This window comes from Syzygium oleosum, unplaced genomic scaffold (genome assembly GCF_021117445.2).
Source record: "Syzygium oleosum isolate NSW1041296 unplaced genomic scaffold, Sole_v2.1 Sole_v2.17, whole genome shotgun sequence".
NCBI classification, from domain to species: domain Eukaryota; kingdom Viridiplantae; phylum Streptophyta; class Magnoliopsida; order Myrtales; family Myrtaceae; genus Syzygium; species Syzygium oleosum.
In genome coordinates, this window is record NW_026607501.1 from 8,069,885 (window position 1) to 8,094,054 (window position 24,170).

General features: G+C 43.7%; 5 protein-coding genes across 11 annotated transcripts; 1 reads left to right on the forward strand and 4 right to left on the reverse strand.

Moving 5' to 3' along the window:
- Positions 1 to 3,094: 3,094 nt before the first annotated feature.
- On the reverse strand, positions 3,095 to 5,336 carry LOC115678719 (50S ribosomal protein L19, chloroplastic-like). The gene is made up of 5 exons (XM_030602133.2): positions 5,117 to 5,336; positions 4,447 to 4,674; positions 4,287 to 4,373; positions 4,049 to 4,182; positions 3,095 to 3,516 (listed from the first exon to the last, which is right to left on the reverse strand). Exons 1-5 carry the CDS (start codon positions 5,213 to 5,215, stop codon positions 3,411 to 3,413), a joined length of 654 nt encoding a protein of 217 aa, XP_030457993.1. The 5' UTR covers positions 5,216 to 5,336; the 3' UTR covers positions 3,095 to 3,410.
- Positions 5,337 to 6,764: 1,428 nt separating this feature from the next.
- Positions 6,765 to 8,068, forward strand: LOC115678764 (high-affinity nitrate transporter 3.2). Its single transcript, XM_030602196.2, has 2 exons — positions 6,765 to 6,992; positions 7,163 to 8,068. Exons 1-2 carry the CDS (start codon positions 6,863 to 6,865, stop codon positions 7,651 to 7,653), a joined length of 621 nt encoding a protein of 206 aa, XP_030458056.2. The 5' UTR covers positions 6,765 to 6,862; the 3' UTR covers positions 7,654 to 8,068.
- A 2,178-nt stretch (positions 8,069 to 10,246) lies between these two features.
- LOC115669205 (manganese-dependent ADP-ribose/CDP-alcohol diphosphatase) lies at positions 10,247 to 13,169 on the reverse strand. Of its 5 annotated transcripts, none has more exons than XM_056319378.1 (3): positions 13,030 to 13,169; positions 12,236 to 12,463; positions 10,247 to 12,056 (listed from the first exon to the last, which is right to left on the reverse strand). In XM_056319378.1, exon 3 carries the CDS (start codon positions 11,269 to 11,271, stop codon positions 10,315 to 10,317), a length of 957 nt encoding a protein of 318 aa, XP_056175353.1. In that variant the 5' UTR covers positions 11,272 to 12,056; positions 12,236 to 12,463; positions 13,030 to 13,169; the 3' UTR covers positions 10,247 to 10,314. The 5 variants fall into 5 exon arrangements, with proteins under 5 accessions (XP_056175353.1, XP_056175354.1, XP_056175350.1 ...); XM_056319379.1 differs by having other exon boundaries at positions 12,236 to 12,511; XM_056319375.1 differs by lacking the exon at positions 12,236 to 12,463 and having other exon boundaries at positions 10,247 to 11,307.
- A 962-nt stretch (positions 13,170 to 14,131) lies between these two features.
- Positions 14,132 to 17,051, reverse strand: LOC115678776 (uncharacterized). 2 transcript variants are annotated; one of them, XM_056318952.1, is made up of 3 exons: positions 15,843 to 17,051; positions 15,043 to 15,576; positions 14,132 to 14,599 (listed from the first exon to the last, which is right to left on the reverse strand). In XM_056318952.1, exons 1-3 carry the CDS (start codon positions 16,987 to 16,989, stop codon positions 14,445 to 14,447), a joined length of 1,836 nt encoding a protein of 611 aa, XP_056174927.1. In that variant the 5' UTR covers positions 16,990 to 17,051; the 3' UTR covers positions 14,132 to 14,444. The 2 variants fall into 2 exon arrangements, with proteins under 2 accessions (XP_056174927.1, XP_030458069.2); XM_030602209.2 differs by having other exon boundaries at positions 15,903 to 17,049.
- Positions 17,052 to 19,429: 2,378 nt separating this feature from the next.
- Positions 19,430 to 23,146, reverse strand: LOC115678815 (serine/threonine-protein kinase AFC2). 2 transcript variants are annotated; one of them, XM_030602256.2, is made up of 12 exons: positions 22,940 to 23,146; positions 22,029 to 22,221; positions 21,636 to 21,662; positions 21,400 to 21,553; positions 21,235 to 21,283; positions 21,025 to 21,139; positions 20,680 to 20,771; positions 20,421 to 20,577; positions 20,285 to 20,349; positions 20,091 to 20,188; positions 19,899 to 20,001; positions 19,430 to 19,814 (listed from the first exon to the last, which is right to left on the reverse strand). In XM_030602256.2, exons 1-12 carry the CDS (start codon positions 23,036 to 23,038, stop codon positions 19,668 to 19,670), a joined length of 1,299 nt encoding a protein of 432 aa, XP_030458116.1. In that variant the 5' UTR covers positions 23,039 to 23,146; the 3' UTR covers positions 19,430 to 19,667. The 2 variants fall into 2 exon arrangements, with proteins under 2 accessions (XP_030458116.1, XP_030458117.1); XM_030602257.2 differs by lacking the exon at positions 22,029 to 22,221 and having other exon boundaries at positions 22,940 to 23,075.
- Between the last annotated feature and the right edge of the window lie 1,024 nt (positions 23,147 to 24,170).

A 24,170-nucleotide genomic window follows, 5' to 3' on the forward strand; every position in this document is an offset into this window, starting at 1 on the left:
TGATTGGGACGCAAGTTAGCTCTTATAATCAATCTCTCATCTCGTTGGGGAAAAAAAGGATGTACAAAATCCTTCATTAGAGGGTCAATAAAGATACATGGATTAGTGCGGCAACATGATATCATATGGTGCGCGAATGGTCAGTCAGTGGGGCATATTCTTTCCGTGACTATTCATTACAAGAAATTTGCTCCTTGTTGACCAGCAAACAAGCAACGAAGAGCCGTACACTAAATGGGTTTAAACTCTAATTTGGGACCTAAATTACCGAAAACGCATAGGGAACTTTCATTTTTCGTTTTTTAGATCTAGGGGCACAGGGGTAGAGACATGCCTATTCGGAAGCATGTGGACCGCACTATGAACTTAATTCAGTTCGGGCCTTTGGACCGTGGAAGCGATCCCCGCAATCCCCACGAAGTATGAACAGCCAACACGCGAAAGTCTCGATACCCTCAACCGTATTTTTCGGCCTTGACGAGGAAAGGTACCAGCACGAATTCATTGTGCGTAGAGAAGCAGCAGGACCATATTCAGGCAGCCCCTTTTCAAGTTTCGTACCAGCAAAACTTCCCAAGAGGGATGATGAGAAGCCGGCGGTCGTTTCAAGCACGCAACAATCTTGCCTTGAATCTCCTTCTCACGAAACATGCAAATCCAAAACGGATCAATAGCCTCAAAATCTACGGTTCGTCTGATTTACCCGGGGGGGGGGGGGGGCCCAGGACGAAGACAATGCGAAGTGCTATCGAAGCGTCACGTCACGACGCGCTAGCGGACCACCAACGTGAGAAGCAGGCAAAGTTTTCACAGGAACCAAACAAAACCATTTTGGGTACATCCTGGTTTAGAACTAGGATTGCTTTTTACAATAAAATACGAGGTTGATGTTCGCTATGGGCACGAGGGGAACTACTTTAAACAACTCCAGGAAAGTGCTGAGCCTGGCAACATCTTTAAACGTGCACGAGATCCCCTAGAGCCTGGGGATTCTCCATCCATGCCTTCAGGACAAATCAACCCAAATTACGGATTTTGTATTGGCATGTGGTTCGCGTTGACAGAGGGGTTGCTTTCTAGGCCTTCCAGCTCACCCCCACCAACCAGTAATATAAAGGGATTGACTACTGAATGAATGGTTCAGTTTGACCTTTAACAAAAGGAGCGTAGATATCAACTACAGTTCCAGGGCTGCTTCTTATTTCTAAGATCAATTGCTGAGAAAACATTAGGTACAACCATTGTGCCCACCTGTCAGAAATTTTGAAATGTCTCTCTCCCCTTTCTCCCGCCCTTTCTCTTCCCGTTACTTCCTGTTACTCCGTTTACTTTTCTCTCTCTCTCTCTCTCCAACCACGACTTCAAAGCTCAAACTCCATGGAAGCAAGCTTCACTATGCCATTGGTTGGTTGCGGGCGAAGGCGGCCTCACCTAGACCATCATAGCCGTAGGCAAGGTTGCCTTCGCTTGTGGCCTTCGAAGCCATGGTGAGGTTGGCCTCGCCTAGATCATCGCAGCCGCAGGCGAGGCCATGGAGGTGAGACAAGAGAAGTAGAGAGAGAGAGAGAGAGAGTCGGCGAGAGAAAAGAGATGGAGTAATTGATAAGTGGTACTTACCTTGCCACGCGTCAACTTTACTGCTGACTTGGCACAACAGTTGCACCTAATTTTTTTTTTTCAGTACTCTTCAATATCCCATGATTCAGGCTCCGTTCGTTTGGCGAAAAATATTCTCCCGGAAAATATTTTCCGGGTTTTTCCATGTTCGGGGGGCGGAAAACGTTTTCCGTGGGAAAATATTTTCCTTCCTCCCTCACAAAATAGCCTAAGTCTATGGAAAATGACTTCCTTTAAAAGCGGAAATCATTTTCCGAGCTTCTTCTTCTTCTTCTTCTTCACTAAGGTCGCCGCCGCCCGCGCCGGCAGCTGCCTCGCCGCCGCGCCGCCGCCGCGCCTGCCTGGCTGCCGCCGGCTGGGCGCGCGCGGCGCACGGCCACAGAGGGTCGCCGCCATTGATCAGCGGCGACAAATATTTTCCGAAACTTTTTCATATTGATCACCGAACAGGAAAATTATGTTCGGAAAAACATTTTCCAGAAAATGACTTCGGAAAAATATTTTCCAAAAGGAGAATATTTTCCGCCAAACGAACGAGCCTCTGTGTTCAAGTGAATTGCCTTATGGTATCTACTTCGGAATCCTTGATGGAATCTATCACCATAGCTAGAGTCTGGAGCCAATATTACACCATATACCAGATGGACGATAATACTACTGGGGAGTTACATTTTGCCTCTCAAGTTTTTGAGATTGTGACAAGCATTTCAATTTTCTTAGTTTGCCCCCGAATAGTTAGTGGCAATGTGTTCCTACCATTGACTCAAACAAAACTTTTTCACATCATATACTAGTTGTGAAAGGGGAATTAATCATATATCATCTATACATGTTAGTAAATTATAAGGATTACTCAAAATTATATTTTAGAAGTATATATTGATGTGCACTTAATGTTGACTCCAATCAAATTCTCGCCGAAACTTTAATATATGTATGTACTTATATGACACACTTGCCCTTGGTGATAAGTCCCATGGTCAAAGCTCCGAGTAAAATTGGTTATACTCGATGCCAGGGAAAACATTTCACGGATTTCTAAAATACAAGGGACAAATTACAAACTTTACAACAATCCTAAAAACCTTTTTTTGGATCGAAACAATCCTAAAAACTTGAAGTGGTCGATGTTCCATCATATTCGGAGAATCGTCCTTTGGGGCAATAATACTACTTATTTCGAAGTTTTCCTTATTTCCATGCTAAGAATATATGTTCCCTCCTTGCAGACAACAATCAGATCCAGGCACATCGTGGAGCACAAGCCGATCTTTTCGGTTAAGTAACAGTTCTTTTGGGCCAGAGACAGACAGGTTTACCCGCTTCTAGGCTAGCTCATCGGTATAAATCAGATGAAATTAATCTGTCCAACATTTTTCATAACGACAACTTTCAAGATATCAGGTGAGCTGTGCATAAGGACAAGCACAATAATATGGCACAAAAGATGTGCCATCCCAACACTATCATTAGTCTATGAACCAAAGAAATGCAGTTGTCATTGAAAACTCAGAGCCCGGTTGAAGAAATATCTCCTGTGTGCGCTACAGATCAATTAGCTACGTTTCTTGAGACTATAACATCACAGCTATAGCAAAAATATTAACACCTTTAGAAGCTTAGCAGGCAATCATGTAGACCTGAACTAGAATTCCAGAAGCATCCGCATATTAACCCAAGGATGACAATAATCATGAAAATTTGCGCCATTTCTCATCAACAAAACAAACCCTACTCCGTTTCTGCGTTTCTGCACTAAAGTGCGAATCATCATGCACTAACTACGGAGGTTTCTATTTCTTCTTAAGTGGATTCAGCCTCTCTCTTAGATAATACAGCTTGGCCCTCCTTACTTTCCTCTTGTCCAGCACCTTTATCTCCTTTATGTTTGGTGAATACCTATCACAAGGGACCATTGTAGGTGTCAACTCAGCCATTACTAAAGAGAACAAGAAAATCCCAGCAGAAGAGCTTAATAAACAAGCCAAATTAAGTAAGAGCTCATGCAATATCTTGCAAGCAAATCATTCATATTCTGATTGAGAGTAGCAAAAGAAAGAATGGAACTATGAAATTCATATTGCCAAAACATTAAAGAAAAGACTACCACGACTACTGCATTGCCTTCAATTGCATATTAATATATGTGAGTTATATGATCAAGCCCAAATGTCATCATGTACTAGTCAAATAAGATGCATGTGGCAAATGACAGCTTCGAAATCCAACTAAACAGACACTTCCAAGCTCTCCCATGAATCTAACTCACCAATCCCAAGCATAAACACGGCACTTCACATTATGCCAGCACAGTGTAGTATATACAAATTCAGTAAATAGGCTGCTTTCCAATACAATAAACGACTAATCAAACGGAAGATCCATAATTAGCAATCAAATTGGGGAAGGAAGTAAGTTAAAGCTTACTTACAGCGGAAAAAGAGATTCAATTCCAACTCCAGCAACTAGCCTCCTTATTCTGAATGTACTATTTAAACCAGCATTACGTCTTGCTATGACGATCCCCTCTAAGGTCGATAAACGTCTTTTGTTCTCAGGAACTTCCTGCCCATTGTGCAGAGAGATCCCGTTAATTGACTTCACAAGAGAGAAGTCGGCAAAATCCATGAATACAAAATACAAGACACCCTGGTCAGAACTTAATATACCACTTTCATTCGAACTAAGTAACCAGCTCTTATATCGGGTATGTCTCTCCGAGCCTTCACTTCCTCCACTGCTTCCTTATCTAGAATCTGCACACGCGAGCTGATAATTATCACCACGTAGCCATTCTTTACAGTGAAACCATCATGCTTAGACACACACCTTCATTATGTTCCTAGCCGTTTTATCCAGCCTCTTAAATTTGATGCGAGGAGGCACATCAGTCAAATGCACTGAAGAATCTCGCAAAGGCGCCTTGACCGAATCTCCCGCTGTGGTTATGCATCTACTGAAGAAAGAAGGCAAATGCCACAGATTACAGAGCCACGGCGTAGGACATGGGACGTCACGAGCCAAAGTTGGCGCCGCAGTTTGGGAGCCGGTTGTCGACTGTTAAAATTGTTAAGTAAGCATCACACATCACGGCATTCTATCAAATTCTACAAAGTGAATAGAACCCAAATCTTATCGACACCATAACCATAATCAGTAATCCTACAACCATCACAACTCACGCTGCACCTAAGCTCGTGATAAAGGGTATATACTAGTGAGATCAATGGAGGAAGCATCTTAAAAAAAAAACAAAAGTTTCCCGGCATGCACAGTAATGTTACTCGGAGCAGTTTCAGACAGCCATGGCAATTCAAAGATTGCAAACTGACAAATCCAGCGACAACAAATACTCTCCAAAGACGAACGCATAAACGTGGAGACAGCTCAATGGATCCGAAACCCGTCAAGGGCATCGAAGTACGAGGAACGTGTACAGGAATAGACAGCAAGACAACAAAACTCCAAAGAAACGGCTCCGAGAGACGCGACAACGCACCGCGGAGCCGAACGACGCGGCGTTTCTCGCCGGAAAGCCGGCGCCGCCTCCGACGGCTCGCCACTGGGGAGCTCCGATCCCGCGACGGAGGAATTGCATCGTCGGGGTCCAAACCGTAGGCCGCGACGGAAGAATCCGCGGGGAGGAAGGGAAGCGAATTTGGGGGTGGCGAGCTCGCGCAGGGGCTTCGACCAGAGAGGAATCGCAAAGGTGAAGAACCCTAGCCGAGCGAGCCGAGCTTCCCGAACGAGACGACCGCGAGCGATGTTGCTCTGGGCCTCTGTAATTTTTGGGCCTTGAAATCGCTAGGCCCAATCTACGAGCACCTCGATGTTGGGCCCGGCCCACGCTCCGTGCTCGAGGCCTGGCCCAACGAGAGGGCTTCTTGCTTTCTTGACACGCGAAAGGGCGGGCGCGTACGCTGCACTCCTATCACCAATATGCAAATGGAAAGTCAACGATTTCCCATGCTTGCCCCCTACTCTACTCTATCCTCTTTGGCCACCCTAAAGTCAATGGCTAATATTTAAAACGAAAAAAAATAAAATTAGCAACTATGTACAAAAACTCTATTTGGTGCCTAATTTTCCGTCATCGATATATCAAGTTTTATCTCGCGGGCTATATAATCTTCTTTTCTTTTCTTCTTTTAGTACGGAAGCTATTGACTAACCATTTTCATAATAGATAACCGGAAAAATGGACAACCGATAAGTAAAGGGAAAATTACATAAATGATTCATGAACTTTGATTTAATGTGCAACATGGTCTTTGAACCGTATTCCAATGTGTAATGTGATACCTGAACTTTCAATTTATTCATTGTAATCCCTAGATTTTTTGTACATGTTCAACTTAATTTATGAATTATATGAAACATAGAATATTTTTGTGAACCATTACATATTGAACTAAAATTATGAATCACATTAAATAAAATAAAATTTCATGAATCATGCTGTAGATCATTTGTGTTAGTTTTACGTAAATAAACAAATGTCTTGAGTAGACAACGATGCCAAAGTTGAAGGTAAGGACAAACGTTTCTTTTCACACAAACGCAATTGGCTTTATCATCGACCGTACGGCTCAAGCTTTTGCTTTTTGTTTGCTCTTTCCAAGACACGAGGGGACAAGACAATCAAGCTTTCGAACAATGGAGTCGATGAGCGAAGAAAAGAAAAGAATCGACCTGTTGTGGATGATACTGCTGATGCTGTGCTTGTGCATAGTTTCCTTTCCTCGTAGAACCCCCTTGATTTTCCACGCAACCGTCTAAGGACAGAAGCATCGAAACGAGGTCAAACAATAAACTAAAACCCAAATCACGAGAGCAGATAGAGACTTCTGCAGATCGTAGGTACCTCTTCACCATGATTTAGGGCCACTTCTGTACTGCATATCCCCCCCTTCTCATCGTTCGAAGTCATCTTCTGGGGCCGTTGACTTACTCTACTTAAAGTACATTGCCCCACCCTTTGGCCATTTGATTAGCAACATCTTCTTATTTTAATGGTGGGGGCAGTGGAATTCCTTGCTAGTTTTCGCCCAGGTTATATAAAGGGGGGAGATGGGTACACGTTCAATCATCAGACGGTATCAAAGGGAATAATAACAAAGCCCTTCTCGCATCTCTCCCTCTCTCAGTCTCTCTCTCTGTCTCTTCTGACTCTCTCTCGCCTTGAATCTGTCCTCTTGAGCTTTGCTTGTGTGGCGATCGCTTGAGAGTTGGGAGGAAGGAATCAATGGCGGCACTTAGGACTGTTCTGGCATCACTGGTCCTGGCTTGCTCAGCTCAAGCTTGCTGTGGCAACGTCCTCTTCTCTTCTCTCCAGAGGACCCTCATCGTCTCGGCTTCCCCTCAGCCTGGCCAAGGTCTCTCTCTCTCTCTCTCTCTGTAAATTGCACCATGTTCTTCGTTCGGAATCTGTTGATTACCTCGTAAGAGAAAGCTTTATGTGACTCGTAAGATTCTTGAGTTCAGGATTGATTCTTTTGTCGAAATCTATGAGCTAATCTCGTGTCTTGAACTGAAAAACTGTCAGTGGTGAAAGCCGGCGAGGACAAGATCACGGTGACGTGGCGGTTCAACCAGAGCTTCGCGGCGGGGACGGACTCGGCCTACAAGACCGCGAGCGTGAAGCTGTGCTACGCGCCCATCAGCCAGGTGGACCGCTCGTGGCGCAAGACGGTGGACAACCTGGCCAAGGACAAGACCTGCCAGTACGCGATCGCGGCCAAGGCCTACTCGCCGTCCAACCAGAGCGCCGAGTGGCTGGTCCAGAAGGACGTGCCGGAGGCCACCTACTTCGTCCGCGCCTACGCCCTCGACGCCGCGGGCGTCCAGGTCGGGTTCGGCCAGACCACGGACAAGAACAAGACCACCGACCTGTTCGTGGTCCAGGCGATCACGGGCCGCCACCCGTCGCTCGACATCGCCTCCGTGTGCTTCAGCGCCTTCTCGGTGGTCTCGCTGATCGGCTTCTTCATCGTCGAGAAGAGGAAGGCCAATAAGGCCGGTTCCGCTCCGAATTAAACAGCATCATCAAGTTCAGATGGGACTCCAAGTTTGCATGGTCTAAAGTATCTGGACCACTTCTCCTTTTTTCCTTTAAGTCATTTGTTGTATAACGCTCTCTTTATACGTTGACGTTACCGTCGCATCTACGCCGTCCATGGGGAGCGGGCTCGATTTGGACGATTAAGGTTTTGGACGGTCGAAGATGTAGCTGGAGCATCATCTAATAATGGGCACTTGTGTGTGTGAACGGAACGAGGCTTTACATGGGGGCGTGATGGACTGGGGAGTTCATGATCATAAGTGAAGGGATGTTCATTGCATGTAGTTTTGAAAAATCGGAAGTTTATGATCTTTCTTTGCTTAATATCATGATAAAGAAATTCAGGATTTGTAAGGATGTGTTTATTTGAGTACAAGATTATTTCGCGAATTAATTTTTTAAATTTTCACGCAATTAATTTGATAAAAATGATTAATTAACGAAAAATTATTTATAATTTTATAAAATATACAACGTAAAGTCTTTTTCGAAATTAATCGACTTGATGTAAGAATGATGTGATGGAGAAAACGAAAGAAAAGGTTGGCAATGCGCAATACTTGCTGGACATGTGTACATGGTCAACATCAGCTTGACACAGATGTCCAGCTAGTATTGTGAAACGTAGCTCGTTTTGCTGACTGATTCAACGGCGTGAGGCTCAAGAGACGCAACTGACAAGTGCCTCGGGAAATCGAGACACGATGAATTCGTGGGTTTATGTGATGGTTGTTGGGGCACTAGCTTCCTTGATTGGACAGATTTTGTCGTGCATGCAACATCTTTTTGGGTGCTGGTCTCATGTGGCCAGAGCGAGTACGAACGAGTGATTAACACAACATTTAGTGGCTAATCCTACGGAACGAAAGCCAATGATTACAGAAGCACCGAGAACGAGCCAATGGGGACGGTTGTGCCTCGTTGGTGTTAAAGAGAACCGAGCAACAATTCACCAACAATCAAACTCAATTTAAGATGAATATTTCTCTCAAAACTAAACCATCTAAATCTCGACTTAGCCCTAGCAATAATTAGTAATACAATCTCACAATATATAAATAGAAAGCCAAAATAATAAGGAGATAAAGCCAACATCAATACCAAAATTTAACGTGGAAATTCAACGCGAGAAAATTACTGATCACTCAAAAACTTCCACTAATCATAAAGAATAATAGAATATCCAAAATGTTATTTTCTAGTCACACATTAAATGCTCAAAATCAACAATACAATCGTATTTCCTCGCCACAAAGATAGATTAACATAAACGGAACAAGAAAATTCTAATTGCGATTAGAAAATTCGAAAGAGGGTCTCAAGATCAACTCGTAACCCTCCGTTTTACGAACAATATACTAAAATTTAAGTCAATTCCAATAACATTTGGCCTTCGGATCAAGACGCAAGCTGTAGCCCTCTTTTCCCTCTTCTCCCGCGCTCCTCTCGGCCACTCTCGGTGAAAGGCACTCTCCGTGTTTCTCTCTTGGGCTCCTTCACGCACGCACGCACGAAGCACTTTTCTTTGTTTCTTTCTAACTTTTGAATTTTCCCTTTTTGTTTTATTAAGTGTTGGCTGGGCCCCACGTAGGCGGACCCAGCCAACAGTTCATGTGATTAAACTTAGGCCTTGACTAAATTTTAATCAAATGAATGCGAATGCACTAAACTAGCCGCAGAGAGTGGGTCAATTGCCCCCTAAACTCCAATTTGCAAGGCCCACCACCACCACCAAATCTCCACTTCCGTTTTTCCAATTTTAGGAAGGAAAAGGAGGAGGAAAAGGCGACGCCGAAAGGAATATAATATGTTGCCCAAATTGCACATGTTATCAAGTGAATTGACGAAACGATCCAGTACGAGGATGGCAGTCTTTTGGGCGCTCCAAAACTGGTACTTGAGTAGCTGTTTTACCACAAAAATATGCGGAAACGAGCTACATCTCTTTGCTTTCATGTCTGGTGTCGATAGACATTGCACATTTTATCAAGTGAATTGCCGAAAGGATCCAGTACGAGGATGGCAGTCTTTTGGGCGCTCCAAAACTGGTACTTGAGTAGCTGTTTTACCACAAAAATATGCGGAAACGAGCTACATCTCTTTGCTTTCATGTCTGGTGTCGATAGACACCAGCATGAAACCGCGACTCTAGTGAGCTCGACGCAGCGATAAGGTCGCTTTTCGAGTTCCATGCTGAAAGGCGCTGGCTGAGATGCGGCAAAGAGACATGGATCACAATACCCTTTCAACATAAATGCGTAGGTAGATGCATAGGTCGATCCATCGTATACTTGTAAAGAAGCTATACAGGTACGAGGAATCAATAGAAAGTCAGCACTTTGGTGAGCTGTGAGAAACGAAACTCAAAATCATGCTATCCTTCCAAGAGAAACAATGCTTCATATCCGAAATTTATCAGGCAAATGACTGCCTCGTGCCATTGTGACCACACTAAATAGATCAACAAGTGCATATCAACCTGTGTTGCATCAGCGCTCCATATTTCAACAAAACTTCAGGCTACGAAAAAGGAAGCCGGGTAATCAATAGGATCCCTACACAAAGACATTCTCTACAATGATGGCAGAAATAATGCAAATTCTATACACTCTGATGTGTTTACATGAGCTCAAAGGTTAAAATTGCATATCACAGCTCTCTATTCGACCGGTACCAAAAAGCGATAACCTGTCATCATATACATCGACGTACCCATAAGCATCTGTACCGGGAGGGCACTCCAATGCAGCTTCAAACACTTGGTGATGCACTCCGTGCGAATCAATCGAGTGGCCACCTTTATGATCGTGCCCAGCAAGGCAGACCTTCACGCAGTCGTACTTATGGATCACGTCCATTACTTCATCGAAATTCCACAGGAGTGCCATTTCAGTTGATGCACCAGGATCTAAAGGCAAGTGACAACACACCACTACCTTCTGTTTCAAATTTGTAGCATCACGAAGAACACTATCCAACCAGCGAAGCTGTTCTTCCCCAATGGCTCCATTAAACATGAGGAACCGTCTCTCAATCCCCACTAGCCCAACCGGACTATTCTTGTCCGAATTTGGATTCTTGTCCTGAAGAAATTTCAAGGCCTGCTGTGTCTTGGGATGATTTTGAGGCCAACCAATGGCACTTATATCATACCCATCCAGCAAAACAAATCTGTATTCTGATGTTGGAGAAAAATCGTAGTAAGCGCAACCATCAATGCTCGGAATCTTCAACAACGGAAGTAATTTGCTGCGGGGCAGATTGTAAAGGCAATGGTTGCCAATCATGTGATAGATGGGACCATTAAATTTCTCGAATTCATTCGCAACTCTCAAGACAGTATCAAGAGAATGATCCTTGGGGCAGAACCCGTCAACAATATCCCCAAGATTAACTGCGAATTTGAGATTCCCGTGATGGTTCCATTGCTTAACGGCCCTCTGCAATACGGCAATGCTATGCCGATAGTATCGCGGAACACCAAGGAATGAACGACCGTCAGGAATATCAGCATATTGGACATCGGAAATGACCCCAAAAGAGAAGAGGGGTTTCTTTCCTCGCAAACTTGTTAACCCGTTGACCGAGCCCATAATGCTGTAGACGGAGCTCCAATCCTGGATTAAAGACTATGAAGCAAGTAGATTAAAATACTACACTTCAATCATTGAATTGTCACTCATCTCAAAATAAATGTAGACCAACCAATCATGCGGACATGAGTTTAAAAAATAATTCAAGTGGTAAGATTTACCCAACCATAGAGAAAACGAAACATGCGGAGAACCGAATTTTCCTTCAAGGTCATAATAAGAGCAAAACAGGCCACCAGAATTACAGCATGATCAAGTTCAACACCAATTATGGGTTTCACAATGATCTATGATCACTCCAGCCCTCGAGTACCCTTTGCTTTTCTTTCTCTTCCTGTTCCTTCTCTCATTCAAGATAAATAAGAGAGCATTGTTAAAGAGCACTGATGGCAGGGGCCGTGAAACCATCTACAGAATAGTTACAACAAGAGAACCGATCCAAAAATGCACAAAGGGAAGTCTATTCAATGAGCTCCACCTTAGGACCGAAGAAACTAACAAAGAACTGATGCAGCGTAGAATATTTCACCGCCACCTTAACAGGCCAACTAGCACCGAGCAGATCCAGCATTGGTTCAAAATCCACCTCAAGATCACCATGCTTTTCCACTATGCACATATTTACCTATGTACATCCATGTCCTGCCCACTTCAATACTGGATTTTTCTTATTATCTTCTGTATTAGTTATAATGTGCCACAATTTTAATCCTAATTGTTTTCCGTCAACAGAACAAGCAGGTCTTAGTACATCAAGTTGATCTCAGAGGTAACCATCCCGAATCCTGAAAATGTAAGTAAAATTATCTTTATTTAGAAAATTGTTCAAACCATACAAACTTGGCTGAGCACAATCATTCAATAAAGTGCAAGGCCCAATTTACTTGGTAATCAAAGAACATTACAAACGGTTAAACCCTTAAAAAAAAAGAAAAGAAGTTGATTGAGTTTAATCTGTTCTCACCTCAATTCGATCAAGTTCCCACACAGCACATATGGCCAAATTACGATTAACTTCATGGAAAGCATCCTTGTTAAAATACCAAAGGCCAGGAAGGGACTAGCATAGTTCTGGAGTTTATATGCAAGCTCAGTCCAAACCCAAGTTCTTGAAAGAAAACCAACTTCACCACATACACCGAATGATGTAAGAAGCGGTTTTGCTATGGCATTGGTAGTCATAATCCTACAACTGTTACAATGCCAAGCACTGTGGCGGCAGAGGTATGCTCTTGTGACCCTTGATCCACAAACCAAAATTGAAACATAAATTCCTATGAATCTACCTCGGCAAAAAGTTGGAATAGGAGGTATATTTTGGACAAAACTCCACATTCCTGTTGCTTTCCATCTACCGCTAACATAATCACATTCGCCCCCTCCCCAGCTCCCTATTCAGAAATCGACCCGGCACTCAACCAAAAGGGACGGGAACGCACGCACGCACAAACCCAGAAGGAAAACCCAGGACCCAAAATTTCTGCACAGCAGATTAGGGGACCCAGGAGGGAGAATGATAAAGCCCATCTATCTAAATCACGAACAAAACCACACAAGCGAAACCGGAGGAGATCAGATGAAGTACGGAACTAACAATTGGAATCACAGGGATCGGCAAGGTCCATCGGAAAAGCAAGAAAAAAAGAAAACAATCGCCGCCGAGAGGCGTACGTTAACAGCGACAAGCGACAGGAGTTTCCGTAGGATGCAAGGATTAAAACTAAAGGGAAGAGGAGCGAAGACCTACGAGGAACATACGTGTGCGGGCACGAAAGCGCTCGAGGCCTCGCCGGAGATGGCACTGCGTGTCTTCTTCGATGTTCGTTGGGGGTTGGTCGGTGGCGGAGAACGAGGCCAGGGACAATCGCGAGCGAACGACAACGGAGCAGGATTTGTGCCCAAAAGGGACGAGCGCACGACAAGTCCTAAAACTCGTCACAAAAGTGTATTTGAATTCTAAAACTTACAAAAAGTTCATTTGAATCCTAAAACTTATCAAAATGATTCATTTGAGTCCTAAAGTTAACACCGTTTATCTAACGTTGTTAACTTTAGGACTCAAATGAATCATTTTGACAAGTTTTAGGATTCAAATGCACTTTTGTGATAAGTTTCAGGACTTGTTGTGCATTTATCCCAACAAAAATTTATAGAAGTGTAGGTGGAGTTTGGGGGTCGGTGTTTGGTCGGCAAGTGTGGGGTACAAATGTAATTTCCTCGGCCTCATTTCCAGGCCCATTAGGGGTACCGTCTGCGATTTGGCTCACCGGAAAATTTAATGTCACATTAATTAAGAATATATAATCCAACGTGACTCATCGGTAAGAGGAAGTCAGCAATTTAGTAGGCAAACGATGTGATTGGTTTGGACATCTGATTGGAAAACCGTAATCTTGTTTTAAGAAATTGGGGCAAAATTCAACTTCCTTTTTCAAGAATCCTAACCGAACCCCAATTGTTCATATTGGGCCAAACTCATCCTATCAAATTCTCTCATTGCCCTCAATAGGTCGCCACAAAACCTAAAAATGTTATCTCTCAAATCTTTTACAGAGAATTCACTCAAAAAACTCACTGAGAAAACATTAGCACTCTTCTTAGTTGCTCTAATTATGTAATTCTCGAATATGCTCTATTATGTAATTCTATATACGTTCTCACGTGACTTGCTAATTCAAATTAGGAAACCTCCTCAAATTAAGAATTAAACTCCAACGTGAAAAGTAATTCAACAATTTCTACTTTGTCCGGATTCAAACCACAAATCTTATTCGGGTTTGGAATTTCTACTTGAACCGAATTTTTTTTACGTACTCAAACTCGAGACTCAAACACGAGACATGATTGAACAGAATGTGTGTGAGTAAAACATGAACTTCAGTTACTTCCATTGTCCGAAGCATTCTGCACACTGCTACCAATGTTCACCGAGAGCTTCCTGAAAACGTCTGCATACAAAAAGCACTAACTCGCTTGGCAAGCATGGGACACCGCATATGTTAGGAAACCTAAGTACACATTCTCCTGGGAAAACAAGACCTATCGTCTATACATCCTGTACGTCATCAGCAACAAATGTCCCCTGGAAATCATATGAGATTTGGTCTGGCAATGCCACCACACAAATCTCTCCGGCCTCCTTTCAGCAAAGAATACCTTAGTCAAAAAGAGGATTACATGGGACCTCCCTGATTGTTCATCATGTGCTTGCACTTACGTGCACAGGATTGGGATTGCACATCGATTGCTGCGTCACTAGCCGAGCGTTTCTTCTCTCCGGGTGGTTGCAGATGGACTCTGGAGAGAGAAGCAGGTATGCTGGCTGGCGCTGAAATAAGTTCATTAAAAACCAGATAAGGTTCAGGGGATTGTAAATGTAAGACAAGGCCTGTTTTCCCCAGGCCATCAAGAAACACTAGGCATCACCCAGCACATAACATAAGGATGTGCTCAAGAGAGCAACCCACCTTGAAAAGGAGGACGATCTACAGCTACAATATAACATCAGAACATGCTAAGAGCAAACAGTTAGACTTAAATGGAAGATTGGGTCCTATCAATGGGGTTTGAAATCCCATGCTCCCATCCAATGCCACAATAGCACCATAACGGAAAACAGTAAAACTGCTCTTTGGCTATCTGAAATAGAATGTCCCACTTCCAGGATGATTTAATCTACATCTTATATTGCCATGCACAAGCAAAAAAGAAAAAAAAATGCTACAATTTAGAGAGTTAGAGACAGAAAAACGGATACTGAAGAAAATTTACCTGTAATCTCATTGACAAGACCAAGGGTATGGCCCAACAGAGGAGCATCATTGAACAAAGAAATCAAATTGTATGCAGCCAAGAAATTCTGAAATGCCAAAACCTCCAAACCGCTGTCGGGTTTATCAGACAGTTTCGCTTTCCATTCTCTCACCAGCTTCATTGCTCCTTCTTTAACCTCATGTGTTATTGAAGGCGAAATTCTCACGAGCTGCTCTAACAGTACAATTTGACTGCTCATAACATCTGTCCGCAAATTCATATCCTTACTGTTTGAGTATTGAGAATAAGACCCCGCAATAACATCCAGAACAACTTTTGCAGGGTCAGATGAGTTTTGCAGCGTTTGGGAGATTTCTTCACATATCATAGCATTCTCATTCAAAAGCCCAGTTTGGAAAAGCTGCAAATCTTTTCTAGCTAACATAGTTGGTGGTGGTGGATATTCAACAGAAGAATCATCTGCACTGTGCACAGCAAAATTTTCTGGTTCCTCGGTCTTTATTTGCCTCCGTTGAATAGATCCCAAAGAACCTATCAAACACAAGTCAACAGTTAAGAATCCCAATTGCCCTTATCAAGATAACAGCACCAAACGTGGTTTGCCATAAGGACTTTGGAATGACCACGAAATGAAAATGTAAAGACTAAGGAAAGCCCAACTTTGAAAGAGAGGACGTAATTGATCTTAAGTCTCAAATGCACAATAAGCATCATCAAAGCGATCCAAAAAGTTTCAGTTTGCCAGTCAAACATCTTTGGAGAAATTTTTTGAGCTCCAACTATAGAGCTTGACCAACCGTATGGAACTTGCCAAAAAAGCAATATATATATATGTGTGATGCCAAAATAGCATGAACCTGAGCATTTCAGCCACTCCACCATATTTTCTTTGGAATGCTTCCCGATAGATGTTTTAATGGACCCCAATTTGTTATCTTTCGAAGCAAGTGCCACCGACCGCTCATCGATCAACCTGTCGATTCCCTCAAGCTCCCCTTTTTTGGATTTGAGCTCCTCTCTGTGCTCGTCGATCAATACATTGACAGTACGGAGTCGACCCTCTTTACATTCGAGCTCCTTGGACCGCTCCTCGACGGACCTACAGATTCCCTCGAGTTCCTCCTCCTTCGCCCTGAGTTCAACTCGACAGCCGCTCATCTTATCTTCGAGAGACCGCAACTTTTCGGCTTTCGCCGCGACCTCCTCATCGCACTCTTCGATCGCGCGCTCCAGAACGCTCAGCCTCTTCTCACTCTCGGCATGCGTCTTGAGAGTGTGGTCGAGAAGACTCTGCACCGCAGCCCATTCCTCCCTTGCCGATTTAACCGCGCCAGAGCACTCATCAAGAGCACGCTTCACCGAACCCAACTCCTCCGCTTTCGCACCAAGTTCCCGAGCATTTTCCTGGAGCAAACTCTGCACCACCCCGACCTTCTTCTCCTTCGAGTCCAGCTCCCGCCGCACAGCCTCCACCTCCTCCTTCTTCGAATCGTAATCCCGGCGACATTCCCCGGTCTTCTCCACCAGAGTGCTCAGCTCCTTCTTCTTGTCCCTCTTCAGCGAGATACACTCCCTAAGCGCGTCGCGCGTCGCGACCAACCGGCCCTCCTCCTTCCTGTGCTCGTCCCTGCATCTCTCGAGCCGCTCCTCCACGGACCTCAGGTCCGCCTCCTTCCTCCGGGCCTCCTCCTCGCGCTCCTCGGCCCTCCGCCGCGCCGACCGCAGCCCCTCCTCCTGGGACGCGACGGCGCGGGCCCGCTCCTCGAGCTCCTCGGAGCGGCGCTCGAGCGACCGCCGGACGCCATCCAGGTGGTCCTCCAGGTCCTTCCACGGGAGCGTGAAGGAGAGGAACGAGGAGAGCTGCGACTGCAGCTGCTCGTACGCCTTGGAGAGGTCCTCCTTCTTCACCTCCGTCCGCTTCAGCTCGCCGGCGACTTCCTCCATCGGAGCACCAACGCCGGAAAAACCACCACCCGAAGGGAAAGAACCCACCTGTAGGCTAGAGTTTACGCAGGATTGTGCTAGGGTCACGTGACGGTCATTTCCGAACGGGCAAAGCCAGGCCCCTTTTCCGAGTCCCGTCACGTGAAGAGAGCGAGGGAAGGGCGTGCTGTGCAGGCTCGTCGACACGACACCTGTCGCTGTTTCAGTTTAGGTGGCCGTAGACATGGCCGCGGGCCGGTTTCGGCCCGGGTCAAACCCGGGACCGGCCCGTTGACCGGGCCCGCGGTTCGGAACCGGAACCGGGCCCGTGGCCTACGGGCCCGGTTTCGGTTCCAACAATTTTGGAACTGGTCCGAAACCACCGGTTCGGGGCCCGGTTAAAAAAAAAAAAACTGTAGCAGGATTTTGATTCTTCTATCTCCAAGATGATATGTAAGACGCCTAATGATAACTCATTAAGTTCAAGCCCCATCTCTTTCTCTCTTTTTTTCCTCAAATTTGATTATAATGTATATTTTGATTACATTTTATATTGAATAATTTATTATTTCATAATTTGATAATTCATTATTTTTTTATTTCATAATTTATTTTTTAAATTTTTATCAGTCGGTTCCGAACCGGGCCGGAACCGGAACCGGCGCGGAACCGCCGGTTCCGGTTCATACATGGCTATGAATCGGAATCCGCCGGTTTCGAACCGTGGCCATGTGTAGGTGGGGGTTTGGCTAGCCGTGGGATATGTCAGGCTGTCACGTGAGGAGAGAGAAAGGGCACGCGCGCATGTAAACGGGGGAAGGGAAGTTGGAATTTTTTTTTTATTTTTGGGGAAGTGGACATTTGGCGAGGTGGAAAGTTTCTCCTCGTTTCACAGGTATTATCACATCAGATTCGAGGCACTATGTTGTTTTTTGGTCATAATTCAAGGCACTTTAGGCAGCATTTACAAGCGACTTTGATCCTTCTCAGAAAACCCTTTGAGCCAAAGTAAGTTTCGGGGGTTCCATAACGCGACTTCGATGACTTTGTTGGTGAAAAGTTATGCTTTGAAAATGCTCGAAACTCAAGGCGAGGCTCCCGTCTTTTAAGAAAAGCAACTTCGAAGGCTGATGATTAATTTTTCTTTTCCCTTCGAATGCTGCCCGATAATTTAAATTTCGAGTTTACCCTCAGATATAGAGCGAAGCGCGAGTGAGTAATGGAGTAGTATATTCAATAATTTAGGAAATTCTTATTGAAGTATATAAACTTGGCATACCGTGAATAGTTTAATTCCTAATTAATGGCAATGAGACTCCACTAGAGCCTGTATGATCCGATACCTACGATTCTATGGGTCACAATGGACTTGAGTCTTGCAAGAAATTCTACGATTGCCAACCTCTAACTTAAATTATTCATCGTGGGCTTGTTTAGGACAACGTTTAGTTTTCACTTTTTGCCCTTGTCAGAACTTGTGGCTCAAATTTTCACACATTTAATCGCACGTCAAACTATAGTGCATGCCCCCGTCATTTCAGTAATAAATTGCTCGATGAAGCCTATTAATATTGAAGAAGTTCATAGCATTAGAGTTTAGAGATTGGGTCGAGTTCTTGAAGAACTTGAACAATAAGCTCAGGTTTGGAAGTTAAGGCTAACAAATTTGGCAAAAGTATAAAAATTAGTAAATTTCCTAGTCTTGAGTACAAGCGAGCCAAAAGTACACGAGAATAACTTGGTACAAATAAGTATCTGACTCATTAGTGTTACGTGTATTCTGATATGTTAAGAAGGGTTTGGCTGACACGAGCTCTCATCGGCTATGCTTTAAATTCCTTGTATAGCTAAGGAAGGAAATAATGAGGTGATGCGTACAAGTAAAGATCACTTTTGAAGACTAGGACTTTATAGTCTTTGACACACATGGAATCGAGGTAACTCGTTATAGATGATGTCTGGATCGTGGACGTATCTATAGATTTTTGTAAGGATTCGAGAACAACTTGTTACAGATGATATCATGAGTCGGTGATGCGTTAGTTTTAGTAGATTAAATTCTAGCTTGATGTTAGGGAGAAGAAGGATGCTGGAATATCCTACTGGTTAATGCCTATCACGAAGGACAAAGGTTTTCAAGTGAAAGACTCTTTGATCGGTTGGTGTGTCGTCGCTTCTCCAAATTAGACCGATACCAAACCAGTCGCGATGTGTTGGTTCATTTTGGGCCAGGACAGAATGCCTAATCGTGATACGAGACCCGAAGATCTAAACTTCCTCGAGGAAATTTAGCGCTGTCAAAAAGTACGGAGAGAGAGAACCCAGTACGAGCGATCCGTTGGGAGGTGAAATGACATTTCGCAGAGCGGGCTCCCTCCTCGTATAGTTGGAGGAACCAAATGAAGAAAAATTCAAAGGTGACAACAATCAAATTGAGCTGGGGAAATCGGCCAAACCAAAATTTAACACAAGAATTTCCAATTAATAATAAATCACTGATTCAGGTTATCTGTTGCTGTTAACTACACATTTTCAGAATTTGGAGGTCAACGGCCCCGAAGTTAGATAGCATCGCAGGGGCCATTTGGTGAAAGGGGCCAAAAGAGAGAATTTTATTCAGGCGGTGCTGCCCCCGAAAGCCACCCGTGCTAGCTATATACAGGGGGTCTTGGCCGATCTGCTATGGCAGATCGGAGGGGCTACCCCCGGAGGTGATCCCTCGTGAAAAAAGGGTGCCTGAGAGCTTCCCGAGCTGTCAGTCTGTCCAAGGGATCGTATCTGAGTAACCCCTGTAACAAATGTATCAGGTCTCCTGCCGAATGGTCTACGTGCTGCATTATCAAGTTCTGCAGTTGCAAAGTATCACTCAGCAATGCAATTCAAGAGGCACTGCCTAAAATCAGAGAAAAGTCGTCACGCCAGGGACTCACCTGAAGACGCGGAAGCTTAAGAACTGCTCTGATGCTTTCTCTAGAGGCAGCACCTTCTGGCCAGTCTAACCTTCCCCTTCTAACGTACTTCTCCGCATGTCGGCTGAAAACCCCGATGCATCCAAAAATTATTAGCATGGGTTAAACTACAGTAGAATAACATCAGAACCACCAAAAAAAATGAGCACTGACTCTGCTCTCTTCAACATGTGCGGAGGCAGAGGACCTAGCACTCTTTCCATCATTGCAAGGTGCTCTAGGTTCTCGTGGGTTTGGAATAATGCCTCACCCTGTCATTAAGCAAGTCAACAAAAACCATGAGTTTCAAATCGCTTGTCATCATGGTGAGTGATTAAGACTAAGATAGCCTTGAAGGTGACTCATACCGTGCACAACTCCACAAGAATGCAACCAACACTCCACACGTCACAGGGATAGCTCCATCCAAGTCCTGCACAGCATCAACTATTAAAACCATTCTCACTCAAGTGACAGAATAAAGCAGAGTAACAATGCCCTTACCAAGAATGACCTCAGGAGCCCGATAATGTCGTGTTGATACAATGTATGTCTGGTCCTGACGTTCATACGTTGTGCTACCAAAATCAATCACTTTAATGGCACTCGATTTAGGGACCCTTTTAATGTAGGAACTGTCCCTCGGTGACCGAGACGAGCCCTACGAACATCATAACGATGAATAAAGTCATTCTATATTTTATAACATGAGATAAAACCATGCTCATTAAACATATGAACATCAAGGTACAGGTGATAATACCTTGTAATCTGGGACTTTCAAATACTCTGGAGAAACAAGAAGGATATTCTCAGGTTTCAGATCGGTGTGTATGAGGCGCAAATCATGCATAACTGCACATAAATCCCAAAATTGAGGTTAGAAGTCGAGTCTATTCAACATAAAAAACTATTTCCTGTTTGGTTTCTGAAAGTCTGATTATTTTAAAAGGCCAAAACTGTTTCTACTCTCTGAAGAAAAAGAAAGAAAGCAAAAACAAAATATGCCTCTCTCCCACAGCAAATATATTAAGATAAAATTCAACTGCGTTCCAATTATAAATCAGATGCATGAGTAGAAGAGACTAGCTTAGTGATTACTACACACATGCTACACATTCCAACAGTTGTCTTCCAATCTCACGGACAAGATCAACGGGAAACGAGCGATAATTGTTTTTCCGTAGAAAATCGTATAAGCTTGGTCCAAGCTTCTCAAACACCTGTTCAGCACCATTTAAATTCACCCAAAACTTCAACCCCCAAACTGTTGGTTAATTGGGGAAATCAATTTATCACAAACCAATCATATACTTACAATACAGATATGGTTACGATAGTCAAACCAGTTCCGTATTTGTACACAACTGCAAGGAATAAACCCATTCAACCATTGACAGAGTTTTAGATGTGAAAACAGAAAGAAAATGTCATGTTAAACATAAAAGTAAGAGAAATCTAACCAAGAGGGGGGCAAACTTACCGATTGCCACCCTTATCATGCCTTCCCAGCTGCAGTAGAACATCAATTTCGATCATTGCTGCCTCACGATACTTCTTAATCCCCCTGACAATCTTAATAGCAACCATTTCCTTCTTTTCCCTGTCCCAGCATTCTAATACCTGGCCAAATGTTCCTGTAAAAAAAATACAGCATCCATCAGATGCTGTTCGGCATTGAAAAAAGCACTCATGAGATGAGCACCAAAGTATTAGTACCTTCACCCATTTTGCTGTGAATCTTGTCTGCAAAATGAAAAAGAAAGTCAGAAATGTACATTTGACGATTAATCAAAATGTAACAATTCAATCAGAGGGAATGAACAATTTTAGTTTCAATTGCTACTTTACAGTACTCGAAGAACTTCACTAACAAGAACTACTAAAAATGTACATTTGATGATCAAGTCACGAGCAAAAAATTTCTAAATAGGCAAACTTAGAAGATTAAACAGACATCGTCCATGCAAAAGAAAAGGCTAGAGTTGTCAAAAAACAAAATGGAGAATTTTAAAATGATAAAGAAACAAGTAAAACACTAATTACTGAAAACATTTTTTTATGCAAATCAGATCCAACAACACTTCACTAGAAAGTAGTAAGTGTAATTACAGCGTGATGTTAAATTATCTCCAAGCTCAAACATGTAATGCCCATCTTTGTCATCTTCTCTCCATGGAGGAGAACCATTTCGAGCACCTCCCTTTACAAATAGACAGCTAGTAATATAGTCTGAGGGTGCTGTTGATGGTGCAAAGCTTGTCATAAGGCCAACCTCTTGTCCACAAAACATTCCTACCTGGGCCTACACACAGCCATCCATCCATGTACCACTCAATAATATAAATCAATATTTTCATCATCATACCTCACACCACCAATATAATTCTGTCAGAACTAGTTAATACATTAAAAAATCGGGAACATCACTGAGATATAGCATACACAATTCTACCGAATTCGACCACACACAGTCCCCAATAAACAATGCAAGAGAATTAGCACACACCCTTGTACTGATAAGAACACAAGCATTTAGCCCGACGCTATACAGAAATAACCAGGCAAACCCAGATTTCAATAACATCCAGAAACCAAAAACAAACGCTAACCGTATGAAATTCTTATAAGTCAAACCATGTTTTAAGAAGATCTTGAGCTCTACCTTCCTTGATGCTTAACATCGACAGAGGATGAAAAATGATAACTTCCATATGTGCTATCAATTGACATCTATCGGCACAGATATATTGACCAAGGACAAGAAATTCTTACAAAAATTCATTTCCCTGACAATTACGAAACATCACGACCAATACAAACTAAGACGCGTTTCCGACAAGCTTCTGGAAATACAGAAACACAACCCTCACATCAGTTTCGGATCAGAGACATCGTAAAAAGGAATCAATCAAGCAGATCGATACGAATCAAGCAGATCTCTCAGATCCGGCGAAACACAGGTCAAGAAAACGCAAGAACGGCGACAGATCTCCGATCTGAGAGAACGGATCAATTATTACCTCAGGCGCCTCAGGCACGTCCCAGCCCAAGCGAGCCCTCTTCCTGGGCCGCCGATCCATGTGCGTGTGCGGGAAGTCGGTCACGCGTTCCATCTCCATGATCTGGAAAACCCTAAATCGGAGCAAGAAAACCGACGGAGAAAGCAAAGCAAAGCAAACGCAGAGAGAAAGGTACAGCAATGGGGAACGACCACAACCACGACCAAACCCTAATTTTAGTTAGCCTGACGACGACGCGTGAGGCGGTCGTGAAGAGATCCGGACGTACACGTGGCGCTCCGTCGACCGTGCGTTGTGGGGATATCCTTTCCGCTCTCGCGCATGGGATGCTTTTTTGCGGGGTCGTAATATTCCCGCTAACCGCGGTCAGGATGTTGCGCTGGATCCTAACCATGGTCGAGTCATGCTTTATGTTCAAATCGCTGGTTGTTTTGTCGTCTAGAGAAATGGGTCCCTACGCGCGCGTGTTTGCACGCGCCGAGCCAAAATGAATGCTGAATGGATCGGAGAATGGGCCGGCCTCTTCTTGTAATGGGCCGAATGGATGATGGGTAGGCCCAATGAAGCCCAAAAGGAGAGCTGATTGGGGGGCCGAGGTTTCGGCCCATTAATCAATAACGGAGAACCCCAACACTTCTCTTAGTAGAAGTATAGAATTACTTTTTTTGTTTTTGTTTTGGTTTTATGGTATTGCGATGTCCGGGATTAAATTGGTGACTCGCTAGTTCCTCATGGGATGTGACAGTCTCCCTATTCGCTACTAATACTGGCCAAGTAATTTCGAAGCCACGAGAATATGCCTGGTTCTTGGGAGAGAGTCGTGAACCTATGTGTTTTTAGAATTATCGCTTGGTGTTGTCCGAGTTGATTAGGACAGGGCAGTACTAGATAGGGTATTAAGTCGAACACCCTTGATACCATAAGGTACTGTGGAAGAATTCATATAAGGAAAAGGTGATACATGAGAAGTTGTTTGCTTAACAAAGGTGGCGCACAATAAGATACGAATATATCAATATATTGATAGATCGATTGATTGGTAGACAGACTAATGGTGGGAGAAATGCTAGAACTTTTGAGTTTGTTTACTAGGGTAGCGAATGATAAGATAACCATTCCTGTTGAATGAGTTCGAACCGAAATAGATTTTTCTATTTCTCGTTCCTGGATGAGTTTCAGAAAAAAAACCCGTTTGATAATGACAAAAATTTCTATTTCTAGAAATGTAAAC